The sequence below is a fragment of the Eimeria acervulina genome, genomic scaffold (genome assembly GCF_000499425.1).
Source record: "Eimeria acervulina Houghton genomic scaffold, Eah_scaff51, whole genome shotgun sequence".
Lineage (NCBI taxonomy): Eukaryota > Apicomplexa > Conoidasida > Eucoccidiorida > Eimeriidae > Eimeria > Eimeria acervulina.
Window position 1 is genome coordinate 1 of NW_013549754.1, and position 12152 is coordinate 12152.

At 50.5% G+C, this 12152-nt stretch overlaps 2 protein-coding genes across 2 annotated transcripts; one reads left to right on the plus strand and one right to left on the minus strand.

Annotated features, from left to right (window-relative positions):
• EAH_00010020 (hypothetical protein) lies at positions 1-1244 on the minus strand (the record flags this gene model as incomplete). Its single annotated transcript, XM_013395186.1, has 3 exons — positions 1-202; positions 461-520; positions 1065-1244. Coding segments are annotated over 3 exons (442 nt in total), but the record flags the coding sequence as incomplete, so codon positions are not given.
• A 5006-nt stretch (positions 1245-6250) lies between these two features.
• Positions 6251-11413, plus strand: EAH_00010030 (Ca2+-ATPase, putative; the record flags this gene model as incomplete). Its single annotated transcript, XM_013395187.1, has 3 exons — positions 6251-10214; positions 10356-10672; positions 11024-11413. 3 exons carry the CDS (start codon positions 6251-6253, stop codon positions 11411-11413), a joined length of 4671 nt encoding a protein of 1556 aa, XP_013250641.1.
• Positions 11414-12152: the final 739 nt, after the last annotated feature.

The following is a 12152-nucleotide window of genomic DNA, read 5'->3' on the forward strand; positions in this document are numbered from 1 at the left end:
TACTGCTCCCTTGCTGCTGCTGTTGCTGTTGCTGCTGCTGCTGCTGTTGCTGCAGCTGCTGCAGCTGCTTCAGCAACAGAAGGGGCCGAGGGCCTCTCACATTGAGTTTTCCATTGAGAAACCAGGAGACATCTCCGTCTTTGAGCGACCCATGTTGAGTTTTCGTGAAGGGCTGAAACCAACGAAGTTTCTCTAGTGCCCGCTGTACAGACACCCCAACAAAGGCAGACATAAACACACAGCAACTCCGCAATTTGCTGCATTCAAACCATCTACCTATCTACACAAAAATGCAAGTACGCCGGGCACACAGATATACATATATATATATATATGCAAGTTCGTAGATATGTTTAAATGCATAATAGGGTTAGCATGAAGATGCGGTAAGAAAATAACGTGTAGACAGAAAGGAGAAAGGAAAGCCGCATAAGTCAACGAAAAAGTGAAGAGATTTTACCTCTTTCCAGAAGTTGTCGGCGTCTTTTAAACTCCGCCAGTACAGGTGTTTGTACATGCTCTGTTGAAGGAAGAACACAAGCAAAGAATGTCTAAATACCCTATTCAATACAAATGCAATAACACAAACCGACAACTCGGGCATGCATAGTGCAGCCACTGTCCTAAGAGCACATAATGACGAACAAAGAAGAAGCATCCTATGCATATATGTGCATTGTGCACTGCTTCTTGAGATCTATATATCGACATATATATATATATATATATATGCATACATAAATACATCCACATAAATATAAGGTATGTATGTACGAAACGAATAGATGCAGAGAGAGTTGGATGTGCACACATTCAAGCATCCACATGCATACAGAGCATTTGAGCCCGAAATATATATTCGAGGGCGACAGACAAACACAGAAAATATACACCAACGGATTCCAGGAAGAAGGAGAAGGAAAGTTGCGAGGAAGACGCTGGGGCTTCATCTTTCTCTGAATCGCTGAGATATAAATATGCCTCCTGAATCCATCTGCGTTCTGTGCATTTATTTCGGGGTGTCTAGACAGTTGTTTCGGTGGATATTTTCATGAACCGCGTACCTCAGAGGGCACATTGCATCTGCTTGTATTCTTCGGCGGCGGTTCATGAACCTCTGAAACTGGAAAAGAAGAAACAGCATCATGAGTTTCTTCTAGACAGAGATCACTTCTTTCTACATTTGGACTTCCTCTGTCTACTACGCACGCCTTCCCCAGATCTCTCTCCCAGGAAACCGGCATCTTGCGAACACAAAGTCCGGCCCCTGGAGAGCCCGCGGAGGGTTTCGGGCTCCTTTTGCAGATTTCAACTGCCTACTATATGGAATAGAGTCAATATGCAAAGAAGAAGATAAAGAGCGCACTTCAGAACGCCGCTCTCTTCTTTCTCGCTGCACACGCAGCACGCCACGATGCAATGGGGGGTGGCAATGGGCAAAAGACGCAGCAAACCAGCTGTCGATACACCTAAATTCAATGCAACTTTTGCACAAATGAAAATTATTTTTCACAGGAATCGAACTGTCTACACTTTTCACCAATGCATCAAGGCAGCAGCCATTTTGGGGGGCTCTTGTGGCAGTTGTACCTGACCTGATCGGCTGCTTTTCTAGTGTCTTAACTGTTGGTTGTCTCTCTTATTTACCCATTTAAATGAAGTTTTGCTTCATTTAAACGTCTTTTGAGCAGCCTACAACTCCTGTCTTAGTCGCACCAGGTCCACCGAGTGGCGTACACTATCCCGCTCACGCCCAGGTTATATGTTCGCTCGGCATTCACCATCAGTTACTCATAGTATTTCAATTCAAATGATAGCGTACTCTTATTACTTTCCTAAATAGTCAAGTTCTTACAGTAGTTAGTGCTCTAGCTGCGTTCCAGGAGTGGTTCCTGCCTACACACGGCTTGAAGGGATCTGTACCGTGCTCTGTCCTAAGTTGGTAGGTGTAGTATTATTTCCGTGCATGCCGCCTACTAAGAGGGAAGTAAGTGCTCAACGACTGTCTAACGTGCAACTGTATGCAGCAGCAAGACGGCACTTGGGTTGTGCTTGCAGTGGGCCGGCATATCTGCTTACCTTGCAGCTGCAGCACTAGTTGCTGCAAGGTGCTTCGCAACTTATCTCAAACGGCCGCCTCCGGTACGATCCTCATGCCTTTTGGCTGCTGTGATCGGAACGCCCAGGGACTGGAGGGGAGGTCAGCTGCTTCTTGGGAAGTCTTCGGCTCCCCGTGCAACTCGCGACGGCCCTCAGACAAGACTGATGGCCCTCGGTACACTTGGCAACACAGCACGTGCCACCTGGGCAAGTGCGAAGCAGCGACGCCCCTTGCAAAAGGGGGGTGGCCCGGTGAGTAGCTGTAATTAGTAACGGAGGCGCATTACAAGGAAAAAAATTATGTATCGCATATTGTCCCTAATGTGTCCTTCAAAAATTCAGCCCATCTCTCCTGTTGCACAATGGCGATTGATTAGGATCTGCCCTGCAGTGTATAAGCAACCAGTGGCTGGCCACCTAGTAGCGTTGGAACCAGCGCAGTATCTGTATCCCACCCAGTGGAAAATGTCTTCAGAGCAGGAACACTTCTTGAGGAATGCCTTTCGATTTTGCTGGCCGTCCAGATATCACGGGCGACGCCAGGTGAAGACAGTGCAGCAACTGCTTGTTTCTCTGGAGTGGTACTTTCGCCTTCAGAGTGCACCCGACGGGCTGCATTTTCTACTGGTATCTTCTCCATGTGAAAGGGGGGCACGACAATGGTGGTTATTTCCATCCGAAGCTACCACTTTTCCGTAGCACACCCTGACTATGGAAGCGTTCCACGATACACTGTGATGCAGGTTTACTCCTGTGTGGGCAAGTAAACAGGATAGGGCAGAACTGAGAGATGTTGAGCAACGGGAGTAGAAAGCTGGATCGAAAGTATGAATTCCTGGTGAATGCAAGTCCAACAGTAGACGCAGAACTACTATTCCAGTGGTTCCTAGCAATGCTGCCCTAGGGTAAGAGGCAATGGGTGACGGGTTGGGTGGCGGAGAGGGAACCAAGAGGGAAAAGGTGCAACGCTCCGCGATGACGCAGTACTTGCGTATCAAAAGGAATATCGAAGCCTCTCCCAGTGCCCTGGCTGAGAAGGAAAAAAGGGTGTGAAAATGGCCCAGACATAGGGCCTATGGATATTGGGATGTGAACGCCAGCCCCGCCCAGAAAAACATAAAAGAAGTAACCGACAGCCGCCGACAAGTTCCGCATTCCGAAAGCTGAGAAGACTTACAGAGCAGTACATCTGCTTCTTGTGCAATAAGCAAGGTCATTTCAGTGCAAAGAAATTAAAAACCACAAGGAACTGGAGGAGCACGAGTTCGAACAGTGCCACTAGGGGGACGAACAAAACGAGTAGGGAGAGGCTGTGGCCTGCAGGCAGTGTGCGGAGCAGCGATGGGGACGAAAGAGATGACAGCGGTACCTGCAGTTTCGCCTCGAGGTAACTCTGTAGTTTGCCAAATTCGTACTGATGGTAAGAAGTTGCTAGCTATACTTGGCAGAGGCTGTAGAGCGGATTCAGTATCTGAAGCGCCGGCGTGGAGGGGCAACCTGCCGCTAATTCGTTGAATCAGAGCAGTATCGTTTAGGCTTCGCAGCTACGACAGTGGAGACAGGGATGTGCGAAATATAGATAATAAATGTGTACACAGAACAAAAAGTGGGACTACTATGATTGGCCAGTCCATGACGAGATAACGATGGGCATGCCGTGGATGACTTCGCGGGAGGCGCACATGGGATCTACAGGAGGCACCACTGAAGTCAATTGGCCGGGAAACAATGAGAGAGTGCGCGTCCCAGCGCTCTGCAAAGCAATTTGTATCCTCTATGGTAAGAAGAATGGATTTTGTACCCCACGAAGAAAGAAGGTCGAAGAATCCACCGAAGTGCAAAGCTGCTACAGGTTGTGGAGATATGTCTGCGCTTCTTGGTGACGGCTTCATGAAGACAGCACTTCTGTGATATTCAATCGAGCCACCAGCCGGGAAGCAGCAGAAGTGGGCACCGTTGAAAGGACATTTCTATGAAATACTCAATAACAAGGATCTTCAAGAAGGCCGGCCAACTTCCGGATAGCCCATTGGCGTATCGAATTCGCTCCCAAGCAATTCCGTTCCAGTTTGCATGAGACCCCCCGTTCTTGAAGATTTCGAGAGATGAACTACTAAGAAAAAGGGAGGTTAATTCGTCAAGTAGTGCGGTTGGGAGCAATGCGGTACTTGGGAAGAACCATGGAGAGCAGTGCAGCGTCTGCATCGACTTCGATCCCCTCAACAAAAAGACGAGGGAGCAATAGTTTCTGTTCACCGGGGTAGTTAAATATATCAATCGTATCACGGGCGTGGTCAATGAAGCATCCTTGCGCCCCCTACCGGCCAGCCATTTTATTCTCTGCATGGGCTGATCTACGGTGCTTTTTGTTTCCTTTCTGAGTTTTGACTCCTTGTACATTCAGGCGGCACTAGGCGCGGGCTGCCGTGTTATGCTCAACAGCAACAGAGCAAGCAAGTGGCATTGGCAGAAGCCACACGCTCTTTTTCTGGGTTCTTCTCTCTCTCGCATCTTCCATTCGTCCTATTACCCTACCCATCCTTAATTGGGTACCCAGGCACACGAGTGCACATGCTGCTTGGGGGACAAGGGGGTGGAAAATGTGGCCTGCTCTTGCTGAAGTTGGCACGTTTATTTCTACTTACGTGGCGGCTACGAAATGCCAACTTAATATTTAACAACAGCCTACCGTGCTAGTGCATGTAGCAAGGGGGATGATTGGTATGCTTGCATACCTGGGTGCCTTACAGCAAGAGCTGTAGCAAGGTGCTGCAACTCGTATCAGGCTTCTGGGGTAGCGATACAAATGCCTGAGGCACGTCTTCTTCCCATATGAGCATCAGGCCTTTGTATTGCTACCTTCAGAAGTCCTTGATGCTACACAGCAGATCCCCTTCCTTTGGGGGGTATATTCTTAAGCGTTTCGACTCGATTGCAGCACGCGATGGTCCTCTCTAGGGAAACCTCTCACTAGACAAGGAGCTGCTCAACTACCCCCACATCGTGCAGCCCTTCATATTTAGAAGGTCTGCAGGTGTTTCGCTACTTGGCGGGCCGGGCCAAGCAGTAAACTGAGTAAAAAGGCTTCAAGTTCAGTGGCACGGACAACATACGCATTCAGGCGGAAATAAATCTTGTCTATGGGCTTCATCATGCATGTCTACCCGGCCTTTTTTTTTAAACAGTGGGCCATCTCCACCTGCTGCTCCGGAACTCGTGCTAGCGAAGACCACAGAATTGGGGGCGGTCAGTGCGGAAACGAGAGGCACAAATGGCAGGATATACAGAGTTAGATGGTGCTAATTTATAGTAGAGAAAAGTTAAAAACGCCACCTTACTGAGATGAAAAACAATACGAAGACAATTAGAAGCCCCGCCGCCGAAAGCGTGCAATGCTGACCGGGTGACACTGCAGCGCAGGCCCCAACGGTCTGCTGCGGTGGCGAGGCTGTCCAAGTAATTCCTAGGATCTGCTGTTGGCTATGCCAATTCCTTTTTCTATACTTTTGAACCGAAGATACTTCATGAGCGCACGCAGTGTCTAGACGCCGCACGCCAAAGTATCGCCGCCGCCCGTAGTGGACCTCCCAGGAGCCACTCATCGCCCCAGCCATGTCGGCGGCGGCCGCGTCGACCCACCGGGCTGCTGCAGACCACTTGCCTTAATATTTAACATTGCATGCAGACTTCCTGACAGACAGGAGATATATTAGAGCGGTCATTCCTCAGGATTTGGCGAGTTGCAGGTACGGCGAGGACCCTGTGACCGACGCGGAGAGTACTGGGTGCTCGCTTTCTTCTTTCTGGCGTCCCAGGGGGGCCCTACAAGGCGCAAGGAGGCCTGAAGATTTATAAGTTGAGCTCCTCTTCTTGTGTATGGAAGAATTTGTCTTCGTGGCACAACCTGTCTTACTTGTCACCCTGACGAGGCGCCGCGAGTCCTGCGCAGCTCCCCTTCCATCGCAGCATTTTAGTCTATATTGTCGGCTGCTAACACGACATCACAAGCTTCTAGAAAAAAGAAAGGGGTTTTCACGCTTAATTCTAAGCAGAACCTGTTGATAGTAGGACTCCGGGCCGGTTTTCCGACTGGAGAAGCTTCCTCCCACTACGTGTACAGGTATCGCAGTGAAATGAGCATGAACCCATAATGACGGAATCGGCGAGCCCACTGGGCAGCTTCCTTGGAAGTTTGGGGGGAGTATTTAAGGAGTTCACGTGGTCGCCGCTGGAACTCTTCCTTTTAACTGCCGCTGTAGCCCTCACAGTATCGCAGGTGCTCGTGTCTTTCTGCATTCTTACATACTTCCCAACGCCGCTCTATCTGACATGGTGGCAGCTGCTGCAGCTGTTAACCAGTGCTTCCATAGTTGGGGAGTTGGGCGTCTCCTTCCCTCAAGCCACCTTCTCTCCCCGTGTGAGGTTCGGGGGGTTCAAATGGTTTGTGCAGCTCCTCCCTTACTCCCTGGCTTACTGCGCCTTTCACGCGGCATATAACGCCACAATATCAGCAATACTTCATCCAGCTGCTCTCCCCGTAGCATCGGGGCTCTTAGTCGCATTCCACCACGTGTTCAGATCTACAGGATGCAGCACAGCTTACAGTCCTTTAAGGTGGTGGGCGGTGGGACTCTTGGGTCTTTCCTGTCTCTTCTCTTTGGGATACATTAATTTCAACTACTGCATTTTATTGGCCATTACGTCCGCATTATATCGTGGAGCCTACCTACCCAGAGCCCTGCATATGAGTGGTGCAGACGAAGGATACCTGACAGCGGCATGCAGCATCACAGGGATAGTGGTGCTGCCTCTTGTCATATGGCTAACAGAAGAGCAGCCGGATTTGTTACCAATTTCAAAGCTGGCTTCTTTTGACAAGCAAGAATGGCTTATTTTAGGCTGTTGGGTGACTGCGGGAACTATTCCTTTTTTCAAAAATCTAGCGACCAACGCACTCATGAAGACCTCCGGTCCTCAAGTGTGGCGCATCAGCGAACTGGCCTCCGTCATGGCTATCTTTGTTTGTTCTCTGCAAATGTGTGGTTCCGTTGGGGCGGTTCTCTGGGTGGGCATGGCCTTGCTACTGTTAGGGAGGCTGTGCTGCGCAGTGGACAACTACGAAGAGCGGAAAGAACGAGACCCCCGACTGAGTCGAACGTACTATTCCCGCCGACTCAGCAGCCGCAGAGACTCGTCTATGGAGGAGTCCTTAGCTATAATTGAGGAAGGTCTTCTGGATCACATATCTCCTGAGCAAGCCGATGGCATCACGAGCCAACTAACTGGCCTTGTCAAGGCCTATGTAACCCGCACACAGTGCGAGGATCTCACCCTTCTGAAGAACATGGGAGGAGGAGAAGGCGTCGCCCACATGCTGCATGTCCCACGAACTATTGGGCTATCAGACCAGCAAGATATTGAACGGCGGCGCAAGCTATTTGGCGTTAATCGGCTCCCCTCCCGTGCTTCAGCTTCTTTCCTCTCCCTTTGTATTGACGCTGCATCCGACAATACCCTGCAGATTCTTATGGTCTGCGGCTTGGCCTCCATTATCCTCTCTCAACTATTTGGCGAAAATCCCCAAGTTGAGTGGATGGAAGGCGCTGCGATTTGGGTGGCCGTGTTGGTCGTCGTCCTCGTCACAGCCGGAAATGACTGGCTCAAAGAACAACAGTTCCGTCAGCTCTCCGCGGTAAAGGACGACAAGCACTGCACCGTATTGCGAGATGGCTGCCCTACCCAAGTTTCCGTGTTTGACCTTGTGCTGGGCGACCTGCTGCAATTTGAAGCGGGAGACGAACTACCAGCGGACTGCTTAGTGATTTCATGTCGTGGATTGCGTATGGACGAATCCTCACTGACAGGAGAATCTGAAATGATAAAGAAGGACACATATGAAGACTGCATGGCGCAGCTTGTAGACGGCAGTACGCGAAGCCCCAGGTCGATGCAACACCACTTCATTGCTTCTCCCGTCGTTCTTTCCGGAACAACCGTGAATACCGGAAGCGGCACGGCGATTGTCATAGCGGTTGGTCCTCATTCCCAAGCTGGGCAACTGTACCAGAAGCTTTCCTTCGACACAGAAGCAACGCCATTGCAGCTCAAGCTGAATGCACTTGCTGGAGATATAGGAAATTTCGGGTTAATTTGCTCCATCATTGCCTTTTTCGTCCTTGTACTGGAGTACTGGATTATTTATGCTTACACGGAAGTTGATCAGCGTCCCCCGCTTGTGGGGATCGTCAGCAGTCACGTGCACTTCTTCGTCACAGCCATAACGGTCCTCGTCGTTGCTGTGCCTGAGGGGCTGCCTTTGGCAGTTACCATATCTCTGGCGTATTCCATTGGGCAAATGCTTGCCGATCAGAACTACGTAAGGCGTTTGGGAGCGTGCGAAACAATGGGGTCTGCCAATGAAGTGTGCTCAGACAAGACCGGCACTCTTACAAGGAACCAAATGAGCGCCGTAGAGTTTTGGGACGGTTCCGAAACTATTCACATTCCCTCCACTTCTTTTGCTGGTCCAGACACAACTGGTGTCCCCGGCTTCAATAAGCGGACAGAGAAGTGGGAACTCGTTTCCGAAAGCGTTGCTTTGAACTCAACAGCATTTCTCGAAAAAATGGAGACGATGACGCTGAATAATGGCCAGGAGACAGCTCGGTACACAGTGAAGTACGTGGGCTCTGCAACGGAATGCGCCCTTCTGGAATACAATGACTTTATCTGCGGGGCGGATTACGCGGAAACGCGGAGATTAAAGGGATCTGACTCCCTCATCGCTCACCGGGAAGAGTTCTCTAGCGATCGTAAAATGATGACGACGGTCGTTTACCGGGAGGAGTGCGGGGGGTCGCATATGCGGGTTTATGTAAAGGGCGCCGCAGAACGGGTTCTTCAGTTGTGTAACGGCCTGATGACTGCCAGCGGCCAGATCCAAAAGTTGCAGCCAGAGCACAAAAAGGGGATTGAAGACCGCATCATCGACGGAATGGCCCGTGAGGCCCTCAGGACAATCTGCATTGCCTATCGCGAATTCGACGTGAGCGAGGTGCCTAACTGGAAGGAAAAGCAGCCTGCCCCGAAGCAATTGTTTCTGGTTGCCGAACAAGACCTTATCTGCCTGGGTATATTCGGCATTCAGGATCCCGTGAGAGAGGAAGTACCGGGAGCCGTGGAGAGGTGCCACCAAGCAGGCATCAACGTGAGAATGGTGACGGGGGACAATCTTATCACCGCAAAAGCCATTGCAAAAAAGTGCCACATCTTCAACGAAGAAAGAGGAGACCTGGCAATGCTGGGCCCTGAATTCACACAACTCGTCGGGGGCGTTGTCTGCCAGAACTGCCGAACTGCCATCTGCGGCTGCGCGACAGATGCTAAGACTGCAGAGGCCGAGGGAAAGAACCTTCGAGTGGATGTTATCGGGAATATGGATGCCTTTGAACGCATCTGGAAGCGTCTTCAAGTCCTTGCGAGATCCCAGCCGTCCGACAAATACGTCTTAGTCACGGCGTTGAAGCAACTAGGCCAGGTAGTAGCTGTCACGGGCGACGGCACAAACGATGCACCTGCGTTGAAGAAGGCAGACGTCGGACTGGCGATGGGCATTACTGGCAAAGAAGTGGCAAAGCAAGCCGCTGATATTGTTATGCTAGACGACAACTTTCAGTGCATTGTGCAGGCGGTGAAGTGGGGACGGAATGTCTACAGCAACATCCGGCGCTTCCTCCAGTTCCAACTCACCGTCAATGTGGTGGCTGTGGTCACGACGATTGTCTGCGCAGCTCTATTGCGAGACTCGCCATTGACAGCCGTGCAAATGCTGTGGGTGAATCTCATTATGGACAGCTTCGCCTCGCTGGCTCTGGCCACGGAGATGCCGACGCCCGATCTTCTTAAGGAGAAGCCGCACCACAGGCATCAGTCGCTCATCTCGCGGTCTATGGCACTCACTATCACAACTTCTGCAGTGTACCAACTCGTTGTCATGATGGGTCTCATCTTCTTTGGAGACTGCTTCCTCCCTGAAAAAGAATGGGGGTACCTATTACCGGCAGACAGATCCAATAACGACTTTTGTGAATTTTCAGACTGCGACCCCATGACAGGTGCGTCCAGTTGTTCCTGCCATATTCCTACTTTGAATAACGGGGGGCACGTCAAAGCGGCATTGTAAATAAGGCCAGATTTAACATAAGAAACAGTGTCGAAAGTGCGTATTTTAGTTGTGCTCGCTTCCGTTGTTGCAGGACAGGGAAGCCTCATGAGGTCTGGCAGAAGGTTCAAATTGTTCTCCACGGAAGAAGACTACGAAGAGCGTTGGATAGGAATTATTGGGCCGTCCCGACACCTGACATTCGTGTTTAATACATTCGTGCTCATGCAGCTGTTCAACATGATCAATGCCAGGGACGTCGAAGAGGATTTCGCCAAAAAAATGTCTTTGCCGCGACTTTTTGTCAAGATGACAAGTAACCCGTTGGGGTTCTTTATTTGGCTGTTTATTCTCTGCTCACAAGTTTTGATGGTGGAGTACGGCGGCCCGATGCTGGGCTGTCACCGTGAGGTAAGTCGCTCAGATCATTAGCATCTCTCAAAGGTCCCAGAGTGCTTCAAGTTCTCTAGAGATGTATCATATTCTTCATACCCAGTAGTATAGTGTACCGTATCTCCAATTAGTACAATAGTTCTCAGTCTTAGTAACACACATATTGATGTTGATTGCCTATTAGCACTGGTAAGCACAAGCAGTGGGAACCTACTATTACATTAGAATAGAGGTATACGCGTGCTTCCGCTGTTGCACGTAGAAGTCTCAGTCCCCACCTCTCGCGTACTTGAAGAACTTCTATGATCGTCAGAAGTAATTTCCTTGCAATGAACGACAGCATTGCATGTTGTTGCCTGCTGTGCTCAGGGCCTCACATGGGAGCAGTGGTTCTTGAGCATTCTCATCGGCTTCGTTGGTTTGCTGTTCGCACGCATTCCACAGTGTTTTCCGCGTATTACACTGCTTTTTCCGGAATTCGGAATGAGGGAAGAAGACATTTCAGAGAAGGCTTCCCTGGCCTTGGGTCTCCGGGGCCGATCGCCATCACGTATGAACGACCGATGCATGATCAGCACCCTGGCTGTAGCTAAAAAGTACGCACGACGCGCCAAAGTCCTGACGATAAGCAGAATGAAGGCGCGCAGAGGCGCACCCCAAGCTGGGCAACCAACTGACACAGCAGCAGCCACCGGCGCCTACGTGCCAGTGCAAGAAATTGCTCAAGACAGTCCTTCCCTCACACACTCCAACTACTGAACTGCAACTTCCTTCGGAGGCTCTGGAGACTCTACAAGCAGGCCAGTGTGCAGGCATCTGCATCCGAAAAGACGCCGACAAGTGACTCCAACAAAAAAGACTGGAGCTTCCTGTGTCAAACGGCCCTACGCTCCCCTCACGCAGGGGCCCGCATGCATGCATCATCTGCTGCCTGGCTGTGAAAGAGGGAAACGCATTGGTGACTATATTGTCCGCCTCACTGATTTCTCGTTGCTTCCACTCAGAAAGCAGCGTGTAAATAAGTTCGTCTTGCCCCCATCGACGAAAAAAGCGAGACGCGCAGAGCGGTCATCAACTGCCACCTGGTATGGCTCCTCTGCCGTTCATAGCGGCTGTGGGAGTCCCGACTCAACCCCTACGGAAAATAGACTAGAGGAATCTGCGGGCTGCAGCAGTGTGGCGACTAAAAAATCCGTTTTCTGTTCCTACACTCATCTATTGGGTCTGGCATTCGGCTCTATCTGGGTTGAATTGATTGGCCCCCTGTCTCCCCTCACTGTGATATGCGAGGAATGGCGGGAGCACATGCATTCCCCTCAAAACATTATATGGAGATGATTCCGCAAAGCCAGCTCCCACTTTTTACTCATAGCGGTGTACGGACCAAGAGCGAGAGTCGCGTTTGCCATTGCTGCTCCACTGCGCTGTTCTCCCTAGAGCGAAGCGAGCAAATTGATCAAATTAATGTGGAATTTGCATTAGAGAGTGGATATGGGCA